This window comes from Poecile atricapillus, chromosome 3 (genome assembly GCF_030490865.1).
Source record: "Poecile atricapillus isolate bPoeAtr1 chromosome 3, bPoeAtr1.hap1, whole genome shotgun sequence".
Classification (NCBI taxonomy): Eukaryota; Metazoa; Chordata; class Aves; order Passeriformes; family Paridae; genus Poecile; species Poecile atricapillus.
In genome coordinates, this window is record NC_081251.1 from 93,717,606 (window position 1) to 93,743,504 (window position 25,899).

Genomic DNA, 25,899 nt, shown 5'->3' on the forward strand with positions numbered 1-25,899 from the left:
ATATTCCTATTGACACCCATACACTGTATTCTCAATTTAGAATTTACCAAATACTCATTACTAAACAAATTTGGTTTCACTCATATCATGAGAATGCCAAGTATTTTCACATACTTTGGGTGGAGAAATGAATGTGAGGTCTTTATATTTCTCTTTTCTCTGTTATGCCATTTTCTGGCTGGTAGGAACCTCAGACTAAACCTGATTTGATTTCTCCATGATTGTATCTTACTTCCACTTTTGGGACATATATTGGCTTTTTACCCTGTCTATCTAGTCCAAGGTGATGTGGTCATTTAATATGATTAATTTAATTTTCAAATGAATTTACAAAAGGTATTTTCTATGTGATTTGAATCTTGCATAGAAGCAATGCAATAATTAATTTTTTATTTTCAGTGTAACCATTTGCTTATAACTCCTTCGCAGATGTTATTAGCCATGTTTAGTGATCTTTGGGATGTATTCTTTGGCTTTGTCACAGTACAGAAGTATACATAACTGTGTCTGAAGTTTTCATCTTAAATAAAGGGTACAAGGTATGTAACACACAGGGGTTTCATGTGTAAATATGCACACACTGCAGATCATCTTGCCTTTCAGCTCCAGATGTTTTTCTCTAATACAATTAGTGATAAGCCAGCAAGCACTAGCAGTGGTTTTGTATTTTAAACTTTGATACATATGCAAAATTTTGTTAGATTGTCCAAGTTATTTGCTACTTCTGAGTAATTTTTAAGGAAAATACCCAGGATCAGATATTTAGTATTGCTGTATTCACTACTGTCTGTGATATCATTTGGCTTTGATATCATCAGTCATTAGAATGTCTCAATGGAATTCAAATCTTCATAGTTTTCAAATAACCGTATAAAAAAAATATTGCATCATTTACTGTGGGGAGCAGAAAATTAAAATGAGACATTTTCACCTTGAGAATTAATATGAAAACTTAGATATCTTTTTATGTAGAGAAAACTGTTGTTCAAAACCAGTTTATACCTCTCTAGACAGAGGTATCCCGAGATTTTTAATCCCAGATATTAGTTTTAAGAATTTGTGTGCTATTTCAGTTTGTTAAACTGCAATTTGAAAAATATATAGTTGAAACCTGCCCCAGTGCTTTAGCTTTTCCTGAGATTTTTGAATCATAGCTGTTTAATAAGATTTTTTTCTTCACTTCTTCCATGCCTACATTAAAAGCAGCTTCTCTGTCACACAGCCTGTACAGTTTTCCCGTAGGGACATATAATGTAGTTCATCAAAGTGAAAAAAGTGAGTCACACAGTCATTTATTTACTCATGTAAGACAATAATGGTGTTGATAGTTAACTGGACATGTTTTCATTTCATTAAACTATGGAAAAGCTGGGCATTAAAAATTCTTAGCAGACTTGGTGGCAAGTGAACAAAAAGAAACTCGGGGCTGCCAGGTGGTTGCTGTCTCATTCAATGCTATTTGTTGCCTTTTGGCAACAATGAGCAGAAATGCTGTTTTTCTGAATTTTCTAGAATATTTAATTATATAGATTATGACAAGGAAGTTCAGTTTTCATGGTATAGAGAATCAAATGATACATATTATTATTTTATTATTATTAAAATATCAGTTTAGATTCTAAAATCATATTTATCTAGTTTCATGGGTACAAGCTGTCCAATATTCATAGATAAGGTTTAATATTTATCTACAAGACAGATGTCTACATTTCAAGTATATGATTCCCTGCTGTCTGTTTTGTTTTCCAGCCCTGTGGGACTGGATTTTCAAGCGTTAGTAGCACTGGCTCACTAACAGCAGAAGACCTTTTGCAGGAGCACTGAAACAATATTTTGGAATCACTCTGAATGGCAGGCTGGCTCTGATGGGTTTATCAGAGATGTGAGGGTTCTTGATAGTGGTTTCATCTTGTAGGAGTGTTTTCATTACTTGTTTGCCATGGTTCTTTTAGGAGCTGTTGAAATAGAGAAGAGCCCTGCATTCCCCAGTTAGTACTTTCTTTACCTTGCTTGTTTGGTAGGTTTTTCTGTGAGTGAAATGGTATGTCTGACACTAGAAAACATTTTTGCTTTGAAATTCTTATGTATTAGGTAATTATTGATGTCAGGGGCATTGAAATCTTCATTAAAACCTCTACAGAAAATGTAAACGAATTATGAGGCAGTTTCTTACCTGTCCTTGATATTCCTTTCATTTCAGCTACTGCACACTTTTCTGTCTTTTCCCAATTCTATTCAACTCTGTAATGCTGGATAGTAAAATATGAGATAAAAAATTGAAATGTAATTTATTTTGAATTAACTTTCTGTGTCTGTAGCCATGCATCAGGTTTAATTTCTGAGGAGATGTGTAACCACATTTCTTTCTTTCTATCTATCTATCTATCTATCTATCTATCTATCTATCTATCTATCTATCTATCTATCTATCTGTCTGTCTGTCTGTCTATCTATCTATCTATCTATCTATCTATCTATCTATCTATCTAATCTATCTATCTATCTATCTATCTATCTATCTATCTATCTATCTATCTATCTATCTATCTATCTATCTATCTATCTAGTGTGAAAAGCAAGGATGGTCAGCATCAAGTATTTATCCCAAGCACAAGATGCTCATGATCCTTTTTCCTCTGTCTTTAGTGACTAGAGATAGTGTGTAACTTCCAGACACTGGATATGTACCCTTTAGCTGTTCTTAATAAGTAATAAAGAATCTGAGACACTGCTTCACTTTTTAAATTCTGGTGAGCAGAGTTCACTTGTGTGAAAAGTTACCTTTATTAGTACCTTACTTGTCTTCAGAGTTTAATTTAGTATCTCCCTGGTGGGCAACTGCATGGGAGGTAATCAGCCTGATATCATGGCTTTAGGGAGTGCATTTTGTTTCCATAATTGGCCTACATTACATCTGCACAGAATCTGACTTAAGATATCCAAAGGTTTTTGCAAGGTAAGCATCCCTGAAATTCAAGTGTAGAATTTTTGTCATGTCATATCTGTGCTATATTTATTTACATGTGGTTTGCACAATCCATTCTGACTGTACACTCAAAACTTTGCTTTTATCTAAATTTCTTTCATTTGAGAGATCACTCATTTCCGTTTTTAACAATTTTTTTTTTTCAGTAGTATTTTTCATCTGATATGAAATGTAAAGTTAAAAAAAAAGGACATACATATATTTTTAAATTCTCTGTCCAGGCATTTAGATTCACATTTTCCACAGAACTGTTTGAACTGTGAATAATCAGAAAGTAAGTAAAGCGTTTTCACTTATTCTCAGCAAACTGCATTCAGAGGATGAGAAGAACACCTCCACTGGATGAACTGCAGCCACCTCCGTACCAGGATGACAGTGGTTCTCCTCATCTTTCCTGTACGCCTTCCGAAGTCGGAGACAGCAAATGTGAATATTCCCAGTGTAGCAACAGCCCGAGATGTTCATATAAGTGCCCTAGTGAGGGAAGCACGGGGCACGAAATAGAAAGCTTTCATAACAAAGGATACGAAGAGGATGTTCCGAGTGATAGCACAGCAGTTCTTAGTCCAGAGGTAAATTAAAATAGTTGAGTGTGGTGAAGCACTTTTTTAACCTAAAGATCAATGCACTGTTGTATGGGCACTAATACTGCAGCTCATTTCATTAAAAAAAAAGAGTTTGTCAGAAAATATGACAAATGAATTTCATATTGCTGTAGTTATCTTTATGGCACCTTAGCTTTCAAACCAGCTCCCAGTAAGAGTGAACTATTTTTTAAACCATTTTAAACCAGTCAGAAAATTTCATCCCACTGTAAGGACTGTAGTCAAAATTCTTCCACATGATTTTTCAGACAACCCAAATAAAGTTTTGTTCATGCTTTTTCATACTGAACACCCTGTAATGTAAAACAAGTTTTATGGGGTGGGGGAAAAATTCCAAAGTTGTTTTTTTTCCAGTTGTTGATGTGGTATAGTGATTTGGGCCACTTAATGTTCCTATTTTTCTGCTATAAATTATAATGATATATATGTATCTTTTTCTGTGAAGAAATCATCTTTTCTGACACATATTTCATTGAAATGCCTTTAACAACCAGTTACTGCACTGACATCTATGGGTAAGTCTAATTAGTGATGCCATGTGCAGAAGAAGCTCTTTTGGTACAAATTTATCTTTTGTTGCTACTGGAAGTTTTGAAGTGCATGTTAGAGCTCAGTCCTGGTGTTTCTGTCTAAGTAGCCCTGTTGGTAAGCTGATGTTGCGTACCTGGGGTGTTGCTGCAAGGTCTGGGAGACCCAGATGCAAGGCCTTCCCATTTTGTGTCACTCCAGTCATTAATGTAAGCATATTCAGTAAGAACTGAGAATGCTGCAACTTTTTTTATAGCCACACAAAGCTTCAGGATTGAAGCCTTTAGAGGAATGCATTCCCACAACTATGTGGCAGCCAGGTTAAAATAAGAACATTTCTTAGCCCAGAAGGCTTTGTTTTGACATCTATTTGTTCATGTGAACAAGCTTATCTTTGATAATATGAAGACACACTTGAAATACCTTTGTTCTGAATACTTGGAATAATCTATTGTATGAGCAGTAGGTTGACCTGTACTTGTAAATATTTTCTGTTTCAGTATCCCTATTAAACTCACTGTTGTAGCTTTATAAGGGACCAGCATTTTACTCAAAATTTGATGTGACAATAAACCATCTGAATTTTAAGTTTAAAATAAGATTTTAGGACTGATGTAGTTTACAGAGAGTTCAGAAGATGAGTTCAAAACTTCTACAGTTCCAGTAAAATTTCATGAATAGAGCCACAATAGTGACATCCTTGGCCATAGCAGAGGGGTTGGAACTAAAAGATCCTTAAGGTCCCTTCCAACCCAAAATCTTCTGTGATTCTATGTTTCTAGGATAATTTTTAGCATATTCATATAACTCTTGTGGACTGCAAGAGACTGGAGCTGTGTGTGCAAGTAGGTTTGTAATTCCTTTATTCTTTGCTGGCATCTCACTGTGCTCTCAATCATTATCTGTCTCTTCAGCAATGTAATAGGTGAACTTTAAAATATGTATACGAAATATGTGAAATAAGGTGATTTTCATCTTGTAACAAATGTATATACTTTTTAACATGTGGGGCACAGAAGAAAAGATCATTACAGCTTAATTCAGTCTGAGTTCATACTGATTGGCTCCTGGTTTTTGGTGGCATTGGCCAGGTAAATTTTTGATTTCATCTTGACTGCCAGTCAGCCATCTCCTTGGGCTTTCAGTGCTTAATAATCTTGTTTATGAAATGAACAAAAAGATCATAGTGCCTTCATATTATCTAGAGTAAACCATATATTTCCATTCTAGATTTAATAATAGAATACAATAAATAAATAAATAATTGGCTTTTTTTCTCTTCTTCTTCAGGATATGTCAGCTCGAGGATCATCTTCACAGCTTCCTAAACCTTTTGATCCTGAGCCAGTAGCTAAATATGGCACACTAGATGTGACTTTTGACTATGACTCACAGGAACAGAAGCTTTTGGTGACAGTGACAGCTGTCACAGACATTCCAACATACAGCAGGACAGGTGGAAGCTCGTGGCAAGTACACCTAGTTCTTCTCCCTATAAAGAAGCAGAGAGCAAAAACCAGCATCCAGCGGGGACCGTGCCCTGTCTTCACAGAGACATTCAAATTTAATCACGTTGAGTCTGAGATGATTGGGAATTATGCAGTTCGCTTTCGACTCTACAGCGTACGGCGCATGAAAAAAGAGAGGATTGTGGGAGAAAAGATTTTTTACTTGACAAAATTGAATCTTCAAGGGAAGATGTCAGTGCCAGTGATACTGGAACCTTCTTACAGTCTGCCTGTGAGTATTAAATGAGGCAGAATAAGAATGCAGTGAGATACAGTGTCCTGAATTCTGAATAAGAATAATGTGTATATTTATAGAGTCATCACATCCACTGAGTTTTTTGAACAGTCATTTCACTGCAGTAGCACAATGAAAATGTCCTTATAGCTTCTGTAAATACATTCACTTTGCACCTGAAAAAGCTGTTCATATTTTTCCTTTAAATTACTTCAAAATTTCCAGTCCATAAATAGGGATATAGTGGTGAATGCATGTATCCATGCATATAGATATGTATATGTATATGTGTGTAATAGTATTATCTTTACCACCTGCAGCACTTCAATTTAAAAAGAAAAACACGCCAGAGTGGAAGAAAGAAGAAGCTATACTAGCAAATGTTCTCCATCTGTTGCAATTAAGTCTTGTTGCAAATAGGTATTTTCCTTGAAAGAAAGAAAGAAAGATAGGAAAGAGGAATTTTGAGAGAATAAAGCCATTTTTAATAACTTCACATTAGTACCCTGGAAATAATTGATTTCTGGTTCAGTCTGAAGTGAAAAGCGGCTGAAATGGAAAAGGTTTTTTTCTGAAAAAACAACTACTTATGTGATGAACATAATTATTTGTCCCCCAAGTAATATTTCTAATAAAGCAAAGCAACAGTAATTAAGGATAAACATAGGTATAATTATCAATAAACACAGAAGATCGCTAAACTGGCAGTGATAATCAGCTTTTTTGTTTTTGTAAGAATTTAAGTATGCTTTTATCCAGAAAGAGAATGTTTGTCATATTGTGGTCTGGGCATCCTATACTGGAGTGCTTGAGTGTTCCTTGCTTAAATGTTGCATGTGTGCTATATTGCTGGTACATTTTGGGGGAAAAAAATGATGATTATCAAGGGCATCCATATTTGGTCATTGTATGTATTTTGTGGGTTTGCTTTTTTTAAACAATTAATAAAAGAAAAAGAGGGAGAGAAGGGAAAGAAAGGAAAATATTTTTTATGTAAAAAAATAGGTGAAAAGCAATTAATTTGTTCTGCATTTTGAAAACAAGGTTTGGATCAATCAAAATGGCATTTCTGGTGAACATGAGTCTTGCCAAAGACTCAAAAAGCTGTTGTATTTAATGACTAAATATATATTTATTAGTAAAAGCTGAGATTAAATCATGGATCTGGTAGAGAATCAACTGACAATAGAACAGATTTCTCCTGGTTCCTTAAGAACCACTAATCGTTCTGATCTAAGGATGAGATAGTTCGCCTCTCTAGAGCAAAATTCCTTAGTGAAAAGTTTGCTAGTTTCGCAGTTTGGGAAAAAAGCACCCCATGACACAAAACATTGAATATTCTAAAGGTACTTGTTTAATTTGTGTGTTTTCAATAGGTTTGTGAATAAAATTTACTGAAGTCGATGAAAGAGGGCCGTGAATGGGCCAGGTTTGTGATTGATTGGTGTATCCCATATGTGAACTGGCTATTCTTCAGTATTATTTTAATGAGGTTTTGTGAGAGGCAGAATAAAAACAAGTTCCATGTGGCCTGAAAGATGATAAGGCTGCTCCTTATTTTCTGTTATGGTAAGGCATGGTGTTGTCAGCATTTTTTGCTTCTCAGTTTTTGAGCGTTGGAACAAGAATAAGAAATATTGGTAGAAAGTGAAGGGATCTTCCAGAGTTTGTTGTTGTAACAGAATTTAAGTAGCTCTACCTGTTGCTAGAAAGGATCCTTCAGAGTCATGATTGCTTGAATAGGATCCACGGTCTTCTGGAAATATGCAAATCAGTTTTTAAACCTCTGGGAATTCATTCACTTCTGAGTTTATAGGTATCTTTATCTTACCATTATAGCAAATAAAATATTTTTTCAGTGGGCTGATTTAGTACAGGATTTAGCATCTATTTGTTTTGCAAGAGTGTTAAAATGAATTGTATTTTTAGGATGTATGACTGGAAGTGAGGGGCATTCTTGAGCTCTTGAGCTCAAGCCCTTGTTATTGAGAACAGCCAGGTCATCTTGATCACAAAACTGTGAATTTTCATCTGAAAATATCAGGTTGTTTTGTTTGCAACCTGAATTTCTTCATGGCCAAGTTATTACTATTTGTTCTTCTGCCAGCATTGGCCTTGAGCTTAATTAGTTCCTACCCTTCTCAGGTGTTTGCCTCTGGGTATATTTATACAAATTTATTGTATTCCTTTTTAACTGTCCTTTTGCTACAATAAACCAACAGTCTTTATGTACAACTAATCATAAATGTCAGGCAGGAGTTATTTAAAAGAAAAATGTAAGTGCTGTTTGAATTTGGAGATATCCAGTTGCTCAAGGATATTAGTAATTCTAAGATCCATGATGAGGCATGTTGTACATTCAGAATTAAATTTGCCTTGTTCAGTTGCAGAGGGTTTTGTTGCTGAGAAGTGTTTATATGTGACAGCTTTTTTATGAAGATATTTCTTGGACACATGACAGTTGTCCTATTTTTTCAACTGCTTCTCATTATATGGATTTTATATATTAAATATACCTTCTGTCAGTGAAACTTCCTAATCCATTGAAATATCTATGCTAATCTCTTCTGCAGAAATGTATTTTATTTCCTTCTGTCTGTGCCTGATATTATATGAATGTATTTTATTAGCTAATCATTTGCATTCTGATTGTATAAGAAAAGTTTGTATCCTGTGAAGTTCAGTATTTTTTCAGTTCTACCTTAAAGCTATACACAAGGGAATCTGGCTAAAGGTAGATCAGGAAGCTCAGTGCCTTTCAAACATAGTGACATGTTGATGTGAGCGGGGCCTGCAAGTCTGGTTATTGTTAAAATGTGAACAAGTGCATGTCGTGGTGAGGACATGATACTAGTATGATCCTTAAGTAGGTTTCAAAGCTACATGTGGCTTCAAATTTACAAATATATTCACAAAATATAATTTTCACCCAAGATTTCACCCCGTTTCTCTCCTTCCCACGTTGTGTATAATGTCTTACATTAGCAGCTCTTATCCTCAGTCCTGTTGCCATTAGTCTTTAACAGCCCTGTGTTGCTGCAGTTCTCCCACGTAACAGGGATTCCTCCTCAGCCCCCTTATTTATCACACGTTTTCTCCCAAGTTCAGTGTGTGTTTGAATGAGGAGGAAGCAGTGAAACCAATATGAGTTGGGCAGAATGCAGTTGTCACTGTTATCTGAGACTGTGTCCCTTTCAGATTTAATAGAAATTGTCCATTGCATCACATGTTTAATAGAAGGGGTGTACATTGTGATTTTGTCAGAGTATAGCTTGTGTAGGTATTTGTTGATGCTTTAAGAGAAATTTTCCCTTTAGTACAGTGGAAGACAAATTTTTCTTCACCCATTTTGGAGTTTGGAAAAGCTGTTTATTCCTCTTTAGGAAATCCCTGTGGACCTGTTTTTAGTTACTCTTCGTTCTCACCCAGAGAAATTTTCCTGACAGTGAAAAACAGCGCCTAGTATGATGTGATTATAAAAACACATAAGCAGTTTATTGAGTGAAATCTGTTTGGAAAGATCAAAGAAATGTGCGTAATCCCTTTCAGCATCCTATAGGTTGCTTTTTGGTGTAGAATAACAACAATCAATCATGGTTTTTATGATTGATTTGGGAAGTACTGTTTGGGTGACCTAAACACACCTCTTGCTTCTAAGCAAATCTAGTAATTACTCATTATATATCATCAAATTACAAGGTGTTTACTGGGAAGAATTCATTTTATTTTGCTTACTTTCTGTAGTATTCTCCATTTCTAACATCTTGAACTCCCAGTGTGATCCCCATAACAAAGAACCAATGGTATAGGGACTCATAGGTGTTTAAATTATTATTTTGTACATCTTTACTATAAAGATCCAAAGTGTCTGGATAATTATTTTAATTAGTTTGTTTGAGTGAAGGCATTTATGCATGCTTTGTATAAAGATGCTCACTCTTGTACACACACGCATGCACTCTCCACTATGAGGACAATGGTTAATCATTTAGCATGGAGTGATTCATGAACTGTGCTTAAGGCCTTTATTTCATGTTGCCCTTTATGTGTGGTGTGTCTTCAGTATTCCTTGTAACGTTTATCAGCTCATAAACATTGCAGGAATATAGGCTACAATAATGGCATTTCTTTTTTGGGAATTCTTGTCCATTATAGAGTCATGCTGTCAGGTTTTGTGCAAACGAAGTAGAGGAGTTACTACTAGTGACTTTACTACTGTGTTCTTATGGCATGATCTATCCAGGATTGTTTCTGGAAGGCTGAATACTAAAATTCGTATGTGTAATCAGAGCTTTATTAAATACCAGTATGATACTTTAAGCTGATAATAAGAAAAATGACTAAGACTTGTCTAGGGAAGAAACAAAAAGACAAAATATTTTGTTCTTAGTATTTTCCCTGTAATACTACCTAAATGAAGACTTCCTGTGTGATGATATACAAATACTCTTGGTTGGCTTGTATAAGTTATGTCCATAAAAGTAAGGAACAATTACGTTTAAACCCTGAACACATTTTATCTCAGGAATAACTTACACAATTTATCTGAGTTAATGGTAATAATGCACAGAAAATCAGCATTGATCCTTTGATACAATAAGAAAGATGACTCCTGCCCATTTGTTTGAAGAAAGTTATTAGGTGATTGGAAGATGGTGATAATGTTAGTGAGGCTGCAAGAGAACTTGACAGTACTTGGAAAACCAAGCATTCTCCTTGTGTTTGGCTACTCATGTAACATTTCATGGCAGTGTCAGCAAGCAGCAGCCATTTCTTCTCAGTATTGTTGCTGGGAGTAAAAAAAAATTATTTTCAACTCCCTTTCCGATACACAGATGGGAAGCAAGTTCCTACATGGCTAGCCAGATCTATTACCATAACCCTGAATATAGGATACGAGAAAGTTTTTTGAAGTCAGCAATGTGAAGAATTTCATCTAGTGGTCAAAATCATGACTTAGTCACACAGAGTAAAATAACAATTTAAAAACCGATATGCTTTGCCTTCAATTAATGAGTTGCTTCAAAGTTACTTACTCAACTTGGTCCCTACAATCTTTAATATTTGCAAATAATGGAAGCTATGTTTCAGACATGGTATTACTGTTTTGAGTGTATGATGATTCTTTTCAGTCTCTAAAGTGCCTCCAGTCAAATGACAGGCTGTGAATGACTGTTCTCACATTAACATTAACTCAAAATAATCTTCTTGAGCAATCCTCTTAGTTTGAAAAGCCAGTCCATCAGTGGCAAACATATTTGATAATGATAACTCGTTTTGATAATTTTTAAAAAGATAAAATAGAGAAACCTTTTCAATACATAAAGCTAAAAAAGTGTGGTAACTGTGAGATTCTATCATTCTATGTAGTAAAAGCATGGTCTCCCAACCTGGACTGTGACTTCTAAGAGCAGTAAGGAAAATAATCATACTGTAAATTTGCCAGAAGTGCCTTTTAGAAGTTAAAAGTTAAGATTATCAAGGTTGTCCCTCGTATGAAATTTCCACTTTTGAAGACTATGAGCTGCTGCTTAAACCTTCCTCAAGCAACTCTTTCAGTGGAGGTACATTCTTTAACGTCTCAATCCAAGTGAAATTTCTGGTTCCCTTAAAGATGCTGAATTTCCCAAATATTTTATTTTCTTATAATTTTGACTCTTCTTGTTTGTATATATATGTACTCACAAATACCTGCTCACATTTGTTACTGTCTTTCAAGAAAACTAGGAAAGGTCAAAACACAGAATTAGTTCTCTTTGCAGGTTTGAGCACCCTTCAGCAAAAGCATGTGCACCATTTTCCTTTGATTTATCTCTGTTGAGGGAAGTCCTAATCAGAGATTTTGCACAAATAGATGAAGTCACCTAGTCTGCAAATTCATAACGAATGTGGTTGTGGAACTTTTGAATTAGTTTTTGATTTATTTACTGGATGATTGTTCGTATTACTCTGGTGGGCTTTGCAGTATAACATAAATCTTCTTCATTAGCATTCTTCATTTCAGACTTGAGGATCTTCAGGTAATCACTTCTTTTGTATATTCAAGCAGCCTGTATTTGGTATCAGATAAGCATTTCTGTTCATAGGGTGCCTTTAGCAAGGGGTCTTTTAAGTCGTAGTGTGTCAGCCTCTTGTCAGGTTTGCCCTTTATATCATTTGACCTTGAGCTGAATCTTTCACAGCTCCTGTCTTTCTGTTGGGTTTAATCAGCTGTCAGCTGGCCCCAGGAGAATCCAGTTTATCTTTTCCCTTTCTTTTTTGTGTGTAGGATAGCTCTAAGAACTGAAGCAGATCCCTTCTGACTGGAAACACCTGGTGGTCCTCTGATCATGAGATTAAATGTGACCTGAGCAAATCACAAGGGCACCACTAGCAATTGCTAATCACAAAGAGTTTACCTGACAAATACATTGTAAATGTACAGTTAATGATATGGGTTTGTTCATTGTGAAAAATAATTGCATGTATGTTTATGCAAATACTAATCCATAGATTGACTACTCATAAATTGTGCTTACTGTTTGATTGCTGAATCGTTCTCTTTTCCCAGACTGAAAGGGTGTAATCAAGAGAAAAATGAAATTATTGCCATTGATCTCCCCAATGAGCACAGACTCAATCCAGCTGGACAGAGCATTGTCATTTAAAGAAGTGTGTATTCTTGGAAGCTGTCCCACAGTAACATCTCCATGTTCTTACATATTTGACAGGAAGTAAAGAGAGGGGGAAGTGTGAGTGGATCTGGGTGGGAGCTGTTAGCCTAGCTTCATCAGGAATGCAGGTAAAATGTCTGCGTTTTGTGTCAGATGTTCTTACCTAAATTGCTAACACAAATACCTAACAGCTTTTAGTGCTTGAGTGTTTCTTTATGTACCTGTCTTATCACAGAAAACAGAATTCGATAATAAAAGGCCTCTTGCCTCTTTTCCTCCCCTACCTCATGGCTGTATAAAAAGCTGCTAGACTTCTGCAGTGTAAAAACAGTACTTTTGCAAATGCTGTAAATTCCATTGTAGGTTCATTTCCAATTGCCTCCTCCAACTGCTGCTTGGGTTTGCTCTGCAAATTTCAAGCCCCTTATGTATGTGGAATAACCAGGTGACCTTTTGTCATCTGCCAAGGCTGTAATTTCAATACAGACTAAAAAAAGTTACAGAAAACTTCAAATGTTCCCCTTTCAGTAGAAAATTAATGTTTTGTTCTGCAGAGCTGATTATTAAAAAAAATTTTAGGCACAAAGTACTAATAGCAAATTCTCATGAAACAGGAAAAACAACACAGAAATCTCTCTATGAACTTGTTAAAAATCTTTCAGAAAAGTTGAATGTTGATTTGCCATTGTTAAGAAAATGTAAATTTTATTTTCTTATTTTAATATTAGTACTAGATTATAATATCTTAAATTTGAAACCAAGCCTTTCTTTATCAATACAGTATTCTTATTAGAAATCCCACAAAGTTTTTAATTTTTAAAAATTAATGATTTTAAATTATTTTGAAATGAAAATCTGTGTATTATCATAATGTATCTTAGGAAGTTTGTTGTAGTGTCTGTGGTAAATTAAAGCTGTGTATTGAATTTTTAAGGTTTTAATCCTTTCAATCTAGTAAATTAAAGAATTTTAATTTCATCTCAATTTTTCAGTGTTCCATCTATGTGAAAATAATGTATTTTTTAGAATTCTGCACCCAGAAGTTTTTGTCTCTTGAGAGTAAAAAATAGCTTCTGATGAGAAATGGGAATATTATCATTTCAGATAATCTGATTTTCAACTATATTAATAGTATTTAATAACCAAAATAATATTTGATGTGAATGTCATTGATGTTGAGTGGATTTATTTGCTAAAATTGGAATTTTTGACTAGGAAGTCCTTGTAATATTTAAAGCATGCCATTTTACCCAAAATAAATGTTTTTTTTCCCCTAAGATCAAGTTGCATAATGGAAGGATTATTAGACTATTTAGCTTCATGTTTGTGATTTAAGTTGACTTAGTAATGCTGTAAAGTGTTAAGTACATGAATAAAAATGCACTTTATACTTAATTGGAACATGCTTCAAGGAAGCTATTAAGCAAAAAAAACCCAAATAATTACCTGTCATAGATAATGATACTTTCCTAAACTTAAATCTTTGTGAGATGCTTAAAACTATATGTTTCAATGTTTGTAAGTTCAGGTTATAAATTTAAAGCAAAATACTGATAACTATGTGTTCTCCTAATTTTACAGTACAGGACAGCTGGCTTTAAACTTTGACATTCCTAATTATTTTACACCCTTCCGTTTTCAGGGCTGAGTTTTTCAGATGGTTTAAGTTCTCTTTCCCAGGAATGATAATTTTTTCAACAGCATTTTAGCTTTGAAACATGTTTTTATAAAGTATCTGGTGCTGAAGCCACTAATAAAGGATGTGGAGCTCCTAGGTTTGGTTTTCTCCTCTTGAGAGCTGGTCTGGAGCCCATGTGGGGCTTGGGTGCTCTACTCACCTCAGCAAGCTCAGAAGGGAACAAGAGCTTCAGGGTTCAACCCTGGGGTGGTGATTGAATGCTTCCATCTAAAAACTGTTGGAGACCTGGTTTGAGGGCCCTCCTTTGCCTGCTAGGATTCACATTTCCTTCTCAAACCTCTCAGCTGTATTGATCTAGAAGTAGAAGAAGTAATGTGCAAAAAAGTTCTTTAAGAGATTAGTGGTATAACATTAACATTTAAAATTGGAGAGAGACATTTTGACAAGTAACATGCTGTGAATCAGATTTTTGTTGCTGAAGGATTGTCAGCAAGGTTTCATCTTTTCTGTGTATATTTTGAAAAGCCATAAGAATCAGATGCTCTTGTTTCGAAAGCCTACAGAGACGTGATTTTAACCTGTGCATTGAGGAAAATGAACATTTTACTGCCTTCAGAGCATGGCCACATTATTCCCTGTCATTAACTCCAGTTGGCTTAAGAGCAAAATTTATAAGCAGAACTTCAGGATATAGAAAAATAACAGTAGGAGATGAATATGTAAGTAACAAATACTGTGTTTCCATGGAATTGTGGGGAAGACAAATAAATACATTTTACATATATTACCATGGATGCAAATAGATGATCCTCTGGGTTGTAAGAGGGGAGAGAAAAACACTATTGAAAATGGTTCTGAGGGGCTGAAGTCTGACCTCATGCATCCTATGTGTTCATGTCCATTGGTATGGGGGGGGGAAAAGAGTGTTTTTTTTGTTGCCGTCTTGTGTATAATGGGAACATATGAAATACAAAGCCTGCTTAATGGGAATGTTTTTATTATATGTTTATTAAGAAGTAATGTCTCTTCCCCAGATAATATATGCAAAGAAGTCATCAAGGACAATAGTTAGGAGAATTAGTAATTAAGTTTGTGTAGAATATGACACATACTACTTTTACAATCCAGTGGAAAGCAGCAATTCTTGTAGGTGTTGATCAAATAAAATCAGACTATCTTTATTACAAGGTACTATCCTGTGGTGAATATGAGAAAAGTCTAGGTCCTTTGCACACAGCTTTGTGTTAGACAAAATACAAAAGCTGAACATTTTTTATTTACTGCAATAAGACAGATATATGAACCAAATATTTGGAATAGACTTCACCATATTTTTTGCTGTGCTTATTGTTAATAATGTATTTATGGCTAAATTGACAAAAAGGGTTCAGGATTAAGTATTAATATCCTGGAGACAACCTTAATGGACAGTCTCTTGCAATGTGAGCAGATCAGCAGCACTTTGACAGTTCATCTAAAAAATCCACATGCAAGGTTTTGTGTTCTCACTAGGCTCTTCTGTTGCTTCACTGACCTTGAAAAGCCTTTGCTCTTAGGGAGCCTTATATTACACACAGTGTTTATAGAGGATGAGAGGGAAGGGTTATGAAAATAAACTTACACAGACATTATTTCAAACAAATAGTAATTTTTGGTCTGAATCTTAAGTTTCCCACAGGGAAGCAACAGTATCAAAGTAGGCTACAGATAGTTTTACAGACAGATTGAATGCAGACCTGCATGGATATGAAAAGCATCTGGTTGCACCGTAATGTCACTGGAGCTCCATCTGTATTCATTTTGTACCAATGGGCAATTTCAGTGTTAATATTTTATGATTTAGCACTTGGTTTTGAAGGTTATATTTTGAGCAGGTAAAAGCATAACTTCTTGTCTGGCTCTTTTCTTGATGAGTTTGTTAGTGCTCTTCTAGAATTCTGACTTGTGTAACCAGAAAAAAACCCTCTAAACAGAAACTTTAATAAAGCTGTTATTTCCAGTTCTAGTGCATCATATGACTTAGCACAAAATCAGGTTCTTACACACAGATGTTGTTATCATGAAATATTTTCCTTAAAACAATGAATGGGTTTCCAAAATGTGAAAAATAAACTCTGTGCTGGAAAAGAGACTTTTGAGATGACATCTAATAATACTCAGTATCTCTGCTTTTAACTTTGCCCTGCAATGGAAAGTCTTTCTTTAGTTGTTGAGCCCAGCTGATCTCAGCTGTCTCTTACGATCCCTGATTCTGGTTTCTTCCTCATAAAATTTTTTGTTTTCTTTTAAAAGAAAACTGACAAAATGCAGCCTTGCTCTCCCCTTTTTCTCAGGACTTTTACATACTCTTCCCTAAATCCTCTGTCTTCTCCTTTGTTATAGCCACAGAAAGCATACTTTGGTTTATGTTGTTTAATCTTTTTTTACCCAGTAATGTCATTCTGTCTTCTAATCTGCTTCATTTTCTGTCTTAGCATTTTACTTTCTTTTGTATTAGGATTTTCCAGTTCATAACTAAAAAGCAGAGTATTTTTTTAATCCATTTGGGTCAACATGAAACAAATGAATTGAAGTTCTTTTGGAGTGAAAAAAACAAAGCACTATTTAGATTTTTTCCTTCAGTGAATTTGATTGCTTTATTTTAATATTTTGTCTATGTCCCCACAGTTTTTTAGGAAGGAGATCCATAAGTTTATTATAAAATAAGGATTGAACAACATTCATTTTTCTCAAACCTGCAAAAATATTTTGGTTTAGAAAATATTATAGCAGAATATTTAAGTTAGATGCACTTTCCAGATTTTTCATCTAGCTTACAGCTACCAGTTCTTTCTGTACAACACTTCTAAGATACAGTCATTTAGTTGCATTTACATCCATTTAGGGTTTTGAAGCATCATCTTGGTCTTCTCAACACACTATTCAGCTGGTGAGATCCTTTTGCCTGGCCTTGAGAAAGGCAGTCTTGTCCTTCTCCTATCCACTCGGGATTCTGCTGTAAAGGAATAGTATTTCTAGCCCATGCTTATGTAATTTTATAGAACCACGCATTGAATTTTTTGGTTGTTTTTATCCTTCTCTATTATACCACACAGAAACTACTTATCTTCTCTTTCTGGGTACTTCAGGAGTCATTTACACTTGATAGTCACTCATTTACTATTCACTATTTCTAACAGGCTAAACCTTACTCTGATTCCCACTGTAGTGAGTTTGACTCTGTCATAAACTGGTTTCTAAGTCCCTTCTGGGACATCAGTAAACTGTACAAATAAATCCCAATTAGGAAAAGCTACCATCATCACCTTCTCTCAGCATGTCACCTTTGAGGAGCTGGGGACAATGTTACTCAGCTGCCTGCTTTGTGTTACTTTATTTTTATTTATTTATTTATTTAATAATTTATTTATGTATTTATGCATTTATGTATTTATGTATGTATTTATTTATTTATTTATTTATTTAGTGAGCTTGCATCATGATCTCAAATCAAATTTGAGACCTAAGCTTTGAACAGTATCAGGTGGACTGTGCTAAAATTCCTGGCTCAAGGAAATAATAAGGTGAATAAGAACCATGGGGATAATGCGTTACAGTTTATAAAGACCAGAAAGCTTAAGTAATAGCTTCAGTTGTGACAGTCTGAGTCTTTCAAGTGTGCAGTATATACTGTGACTGCTGAATCAAGTCATCTTTCTTTTAAACTTTCCATTTTGTTCCTTCTGTTTAAGTTAGGAATCAAAAGTTTCCTGTTCTATGAATGACAAGAATCAGAGAATGAATGTATACTTGTAATTAATTTTCAGCAATTAACAATTTGCAAGCAGTTTGAAATTTATTCTTGGCATTGAATAAAGAGCTTTTGGAGAAGTAACTGAAGATTTGAAATTCTGAATTTGCAGCTTGGGAGTGGGAAGTCAGAGAAATTTGTTGAGGTCCTTCTTCAATATTAAGAATACATTTGCTAACAACAATGAATGTTTATTAATGACTAACTGGATTGCTACTTGAAATTTCTGCTAGACTTTTGGGAAATGTTCTGTTGAAAAGAACTAAAATGTTAATAAGAGGGGTATTACTGTAGGTATCATATCTTCTGTAATTTGAGACTCTATAATGCATGTGGGCTTTATATGTCAGCTGAAGTTACTTGCTTATAAGGTTAACATTTATCTTGATGAGGATTTGTGCTATTTAGGTTTTAGGTCTGATCTTATGCCCATGTCAGCTGTTGCTGGAAATGATAGAGACATTTAGAATCTGGAAGAATCAGCTTCACAATATCATCATGACTCCTTGAAAGAGTGATGCCAGGTTCCCAAATGAGTCAAGCCATATTTGAGAAATCTGTGGACCCAATTTACATTTTTTCTGAGAGAATCATAAAGGGATGTGCTGATAATTCAAAAGTCTCTCCTCAGCTACCAAGTACATTGCCATTCCATTGGCTACTTGCCATCCAGTTTTTTGTTTTCTGTGGTACCACTCTTATGTGCCAGTGCAAATGAAAATAGGAACAACCATGGCGTGATTAGCATAGCAGCATAAAGAAAGTATATTTTTTCCCTTTTTTAAGGCAAATAATGGGGAGTTAAAGTGATAAAAATTAGTATTAGAAACTCCCATTAAAGATGTGATGTAGTGAGAATGCATGAAAGATCTAAATTTTTTGGAAGCTTTTAGGGTGGAAATTAAAGCATTGCGTCCTTTCCCACCCAAGACAAAGGGACTATTGCAGTTCTGTATCCCTGGATCAGTTAAATTCCTTGTAAGCTAATTTATACTAGACAGAGTGCATTTTTCTAATTGCATGTGTTCTGTTGCTACTCATAAATTCTCAGGCTAGAGAATAACCTTTACAAAGAATGAATAAGAATTTTCTGCATTTTATTATCTTCAAAGTTCTGCTGATATTTTCAAATTTTTGGAAAGAAAATGATCCAAGGTTTAACATTTTCCAGGATGCTGACAAATTATGTTACAGGTCTTGCCATAGAAATTGAAATAAATAGGGACCATAAAGGCTGCTTTTCATCTTTTGCTGTTATTTCTCCTTAATCACAAAGCAGTGGAAGAACCTAAGAATTGTTTTCATTTCAGACCACTTCATTGTTACCTCTAACATTTTCAAATTAAGTATATATTAAGAATGTACATTTCTTATTGAGTGATTGAATGGAACTTGTTATTGACACTAAGTTGCTTTCAGAATTTCCTATGCATTATTCTAAAAATTGACTCCCCAGTTACATTGATCCATAAGACACACAGAACTTTTTTATCTGTTTTATAGGGTTGTGACTCTCAGTTGAGCATGTCAGAAGTGTCCTGCAGTGAAAGTACCTCCTCTTGTCAGTCTCTGGTACATGGCTCAGCTCCAGAAATCCTCATTGGCCTCCTTTATAATGCTACAACTGGAAGATTATCAGCAGAAGTGATAAAAGGCAGCCACTTCAAAAACTTGGCAGCGAACAGACCACCCAGTGAGTGAAAATCTTTTTTCATCCTAATGCTTCTGTACTGGTGGGGCTCTTGGTAGCAAAGACTTCAATCCTATCACTTAGTCTTACCCAATCAAAATGAAATAGAGCAATCATCAACTAATCTGTTTCATGTTTTATATTTCTAGTCAGTTGGGAAATAGCAAAAATCTAAAATTCAAAATATTAATTGTAAGTTGACAAGACTATTTTAATTTTTCATGATGACTGACTAATAAATTACCTTTATCATAATGATTAATTGCTAAATTACTAATGCCTCACATCACAGGCCAAGAATAAAAAAGTCAGTGTTTAAAGAGAAAGTACATGCCAGTTAATATTAATATAAACATTCTGAACAGTTATTGCTGTTCCTAGAGGGGTTGATACTGCAGTCTTTAATTGCTTATGTGCCTGTATATATGTGGTAATATATGTAATTTGGGAATGTCAGTAAAGACAAGGAGCAAGCACTTGAGACCTTTGGCATATTTACTGTACAGGAGGAATGTTCACCATCAGAAAGGACTTGAATTGTGTCTTCAAGCATTTGTTCAAAAATACATGCCTGAAATATCTGTGAACTTTATATACTTCTTAAGTGGAGCCAGATGGAATGTCACAGGGAGAGAATGTTACTACTGTCTCTAGCTCTTTGACATAGCTTGAGAAAGTTCAGTAACAAACTTCTTAAAAAGATATTTTTTATTGTTTTTTAAGATGGTGTGTCTGATTCACATAAGTGTTAATTAGAAATACCTACCTGTTCCTTTTGATTTTGTCTTGAGGCTCAGGTTTTAGCTACTCTTTCTGTTTTTTAAGCCCCAGATTCATGTGGCACTGCTACTGGATTATATATTAGGCTGCCTACATTTTGTAAGTGGTTTGCACATCTCACTTTGTCTTCAGGGTTTAGGAAGTAAGCCAGACTTGATACTGATGCTCTCTCCTCTTTCTCATTTTCTTGACCCATGTTTATTGTAATCGTAATTGGCTCACCTTACTCTGCTTTGCTTTCTCTATACTTTTCACACTGAGGGAGCCAGACTTTGTTAATCTGGCCAGAGAAAAAAGGTGATGGATGAATCTCTAATACTTTTATATAATTGGGTAGCTGCCCCAGAGTCCCCTTTTTGGAGACAAAGTATAGAAAGAGATGGGAAAAGCCAAAGAGGTCCAAGGACATTGGCATGTGGGAAGAAATGAAAGGGAGAGATTAGACCACATGTTCCCTTAAAGCAAAACCAGATGCTTATCTTTCTGGAATCTCAGAGATGGCCAGCTTTTATTTAATATTTAGAATATGAAAGTTAGGAGGGGTTCAGTACTTGTTTTGAAAACAAAGATGTTAATTCCCTAGAATGTTAATTCCCAAAATGTGCTCAGTGGGCCCATGCAGTGTAGCTAACAGTTGTGAGTGTCACTGGGGTCAAAAATCTGTTTCAGATTGCAAGAAAGGAGCAGAGAACATGATACATAGCCCTGTAAAACCATGTTCTGTCTAACCTTTTTAGAGGGAAGAGCTTCCATGCTACCTTTTGTCACTCTGAAGGATAGGGGAAAGATTTGATATTCGTAATAACAATAGTCCGGTTCTGTTTAGGCAAATGTGGCTTCAGAGTTCTGTTGTTTCTAGAAAGCTGGAAATTATGAACCTTCTGGGTCTGGTAAAACCATGCATAGAATATTGTGGAATCCAGATTTCCCCTTTGGGCTATATTGTGCCATCCCTCTCCCCTCCCCCAAGCAGTGGTGGCACCTTTTAAACTCCTGGACCCAGGTCCATGCCACTGCCATTTACTAACTCCCTGTTGAATGCATGGTGGACATCTGCCAGCCTCAATCTGTGCCATCATTTCCACAAAATGAAAACTAAGGCCTGAAGGGATGATGATGATGATGATGATGATGATGATGAAGAAGAAATGTCCTGATCACATTTCTTGTTTGGACTATCAGTGGTCCAAAATCCTGAGAAGTGTACAATTCAGTTTGCATTCATGTATTGAGGAACTGTGATAGAAATGGAAGCAATTACTGTACCCCACATTTCTGTAGTCTAGGGCTTGTGAACTTATGAATTTTTGTAAATATTAATTTCTACTTGCTAGTACATGCTCCTCTGCTGCATATTTATATCTTGCATAGTAACTCATTTAGCAGTTGAATACAGGCAAAGAGACAGTAACAGTAGATGTGTCTTCTTTGTTTCTCTGTGTGACAGTTAATATTTTGTCTGAGAAAAAATGCTTCTCAGTTTTTCTTAAAGTTTAGTTGAAACAGGGTATGAGCTTTTGCATATTAAATGCATGTGTGAGTATGCATGCACACATACATTAAATCCATAAATATGTGGATTTTAATAAGCAAAATCTTTACATCCTAAATAGAGACCCATTGCTGAATTCACATATAAGCATCCCTCAGCTCTTTTTAGAGATTACATCAGAGTCATTCTTGTGCCCAAGTTCATCACTACTCAAAAACTGAAGTATTACAATCAAATATCAATAACTAGAAAAGCTAAGGGCAAAACCAGCTTGGTCTTCAGTTCAATGATTTTTCATTTTATTGCTTTTAATAAATGAAGTTTAATTACTTTACTGTGCAGTTTTTCTAAATATGCTGGAGTTTGCATGAAAAAGCATAAAGTTTTATAAGGATATAGTGGTTTTTACCAAATCTGCTATAACTTAATCATTTGCATGATTCTTGCTATGGTAAGTGTGACTTAGAACCCAATGACTATTAGTTCTAAAATAACCCATTATGTAAGCAATGTAATTTTTGTTGAAGATTACACAAAAACTGCACGAAATTTTCATTTCATTCAATTCTACCTAACAATCCTTGTGTTCAGTCCTTTTTCTGATCTGTGCTGCTAAAGGTTTCATGTTCTTCCACTCCAGTGAATAGTATTTCCTCTTAAACTTTAACCTTTGATCCTCTCTCACCCAACTATTGACATCTGGTCATTATTTCTTTTACTGCTTTCCACCCCCTGTTGTCAGATGGACTGTTCTGTTGTCTAAAACACTTGATAGGTGGACAGGTTTATATAATCCGAGGTGAGTTCCTGTAGAAACTAATTGAATGTTGTCTTTTTCATGCAAAAGAAACCTGCCAGCAGTAAAATATCCACATATGGCTGCCTACCATACCAGTTTATAAAAGTATATGTTTATTTTTTGTGGCACTTTTTAATGCAAAAGTTGCATTTATCTCTGATTATGGATGTTGGGATTTCAGTGTACCTGCAAAGTGAAATACTCAATGTGGTTTTTTTAACATAAGCGCCAACCTTTAATTGATATTATCCATTCACATGAAAAGACAGGACTAAAAATTGAATATGAGATTGTTTTATACTATTTTATACTTCCTATAATTAGTTAACTTCATGAAATCTTCATCCCTCTGTAGGAGCATGGTTTAGCGCTTTTGGTCCAATGAAAATAGACATTTAAAATTAAGGGTTTATACCCAAATGCTAGCGTGTAATGTGTGCTAACTACATTACTTGCATCAGTTTCTTAAGTGTATGCTTAAAAGCACCATACAAGCTACTTCTTGAACAATCATCTTGAATTATGCAAAAAATTTGCTTTTCTTTAAACATGCAGTAAATGTATTCCTTCATGAATCTAGGAAATAATAGGGTTTTTGGTATTGTGTAAACTGCCATCTTGAATGCACTTTGCTACGTTTTGGTTTTCAAAATAAAGAAAACTGAAAAGCCCAAAATGAGAACCACATCCATGCAGAGATTATTCTTAAGCATTTTATCCTGGCTGTTTTGATATCATCGCTGCATATTGACATAATTTTTTTCCCCCTCATCATTAATTGCCTTTATTCCACTTCATTTATCCATATTCTTTGAAATTTCGGTGGTATGCTTTACAGTGTTGTGGCTAGTTGGAGCTTGCTAAGTGTTAATGCAATTTAAGTTTTTTTAGGCTAAGCAAGGGGGTCAATGGGAAGAGGATTATGAGGTATACCCCCTTAACTTAACCCATGTACATAGTACTGGAGCTAGTTACTTTGTTAGTGTGTTTGTAATATTTTGTTTACTTGTCATCTCTCCATGTGTCTAAGCTAAGCTGTATTCGGCTGTCCTGGTACACACCATATCCTTGTTCTTTGTAAATACCTCATTCTCCAAATCTTTCTTTCCAAGATATCTGACATTCCACAATGTGACTTCTTTTGTAGATACATATGTTAAGTTAACACTGCTGAACTCGATGGGGCAGGAGATGTCCAAATGCAAAACTTCAATCCGCCGAGGGCAGCCGAACCCCGTGTACAAGGAAACCTTCGTTTTCCAGGTGGCCCTGTTCCAGCTCTCGGACGTGACACTCATACTGTCCGTGTATAATAAACGCAGCATGAAGCGGAAAGAGATGATAGGCTGGATTTCCTTAGGTCTCAACAGCTCAGGAGAAGACGAACTCAATCACTGGACTGAAATGAAGGAATCTAAAGGACAGCAAGTCTGTAGATGGCATACTTTACTGGAATCGTAATGGATGGTAGAAAGTGCAGCTGTGGTTCTGAGGGAATTTGTTCTCCCGGGAAGATGATCAGCCCCGGTCGCAATCAGCAGATTTGTTGTGAGAGTAAAAAATGGAAACTGCGGTCAACATTCCATCATAAAGGATGAACAACCTGCAAAATGGTGGGATTTAATATAGAATCTTCAATTCACCAATTCATGAACTTCCTTGGTGTCAGTGAAGCCTTGCTCTACACAGATAGGATAGCGGTCCCTTCCCTGTCCACCTGATGCTGTGTTTGTTTGGGTTTGTTTTGTGGTTTTCAATTCAGAAACATTTTGTGTGAGGTTCTCCAATTTGATGTAAGCTCCTCCTTGTGTACCTTTTGTATTGCTTTAGTACTGTAGCTTCTGACCTGCCTGCATTCAGATTAAAGGTCAATAGATTGCACTTTGAGAAAGTTAATGGTCTGTAAAACAAAAGCAAAAAAAAGAAAAACCACTGGTGAAAGAACACTTAATAATATAGCAAATAGAAATATACTGTTGTTTTGCACTGAGTTTCTTTCTGGGAGCTTAGTAAAGTAAGTTTTCATTTTTTGATATGTAGTTGGTTTGAAAAATACTAGCATTTGGGCATCAGGTGAACTTTGACATCAAACTAATGTTTCTTCAATCTGTGACAGGAACGAGCTCTATATAAGGCAAAAATTGGGTTTTTCCCTCTTGCCTGTACTTCTGCCTAATCCAAAGAGACCAGATCATTAGTTTGGTCCCTTCCAAAACTACTTAGACAGGTTGTACTGTAAAACTGTGTAACTTTCTGTTGAAAGCACTTCCTGTATTCATGTATTCCAATGTAGGAAGCTCATAGAGCACGACTTTACTAAAATATATTTTCATTAAGCAAATTGATACAGGTTTCTTTAAAATGTTAGCAGTGGGAAATTAGTTTGAAAGACTGTGAAGGAAGTGGCAGCAGTTTTGCACTCTGAATGAATGCAAAACACTATGGCTTTGCTTGAAACAGGTATCCATTCAGGTCTTTTGTGAGCTGTTTTAGGAATTACCATATGCTATTTGTTGGAAGTAGAGAGTGGACAAGGAGTTTCTACCTTTCTTCTTGAAGAAGAGCACATCAGTAAGTTATTTTTCTAGTGATTTGCCAGCAATTGAATGAATGTTCACACACAAAATAGAAGTCTGCTTTGCTTATGTTCAGGTTGGGAAACACAGCTTTCTAATGATGCAGTGGAGAAGCTGCAGTATCACCAGATAAACACTCATGGTATCCACCAAAATTGGGGAAATATCAGTGCTTCTGAGATTCCTATTTGTCCTAAAGCCTTTAGCTGGACTCACACTAATTTAATTACTGCTGAATCTAATTCATATTACTGAAATTGTGCATTACTGAGTAAACATATTTTTAAAAAGCTTCCCAATTCTAATATTCATTTTTTGCCTGTAATTACAAGCTTTATTTTTAATTGTTGTTGTAAAGAAAGCAAGCAATTTCTTTTTTCTTATAAATGGTGGTGATGTCTTCCTAATATGAGACCTCACTAACTGTTGTAGCACTTGGTGGGTAGAAGAGTAAAGTGTTGGATTTTGTTCAGACCATTTGTGTTAGTCTGAAGTGTTCTCATTGGGACAGATGTGTTCCTCTTGAATTCCTTTATAAAACCTTTGAACAATTCTGGTTTTGGGGTATACAGACAGTCAAGTACAGTGAGACTAGTGATGGTGCATATGCTGTAATAA

At 35.3% G+C, this 25,899-nt stretch overlaps 1 protein-coding gene across 3 annotated transcripts in view; it reads left to right on the plus strand.

Annotated features, from left to right (window-relative positions):
- The window catches only part of SYT14 (synaptotagmin 14), an 80,105-nt gene extending 55,541 nt beyond the window's left edge, over window positions 1-24,564 (plus strand). For all 3 annotated transcript variants that reach the window (XM_058835511.1, XM_058835508.1, XM_058835509.1), the window contains 4 exons: window positions 3,290-3,558; window positions 5,410-5,859; window positions 19,448-19,637; window positions 23,853-24,564. In XM_058835511.1, the coding sequence (XP_058691494.1) occupies window positions 3,290-3,558; window positions 5,410-5,859; window positions 19,448-19,637; window positions 23,853-24,166 (1,223 nt within the window). In that variant the 3' untranslated portion in view covers window positions 24,167-24,564. The remainder of the gene's footprint in view (window positions 1-3,289; window positions 3,559-5,409; window positions 5,860-19,447; window positions 19,638-23,852) is intronic.
- Window positions 24,565-25,899: the final 1,335 nt, after the last annotated feature.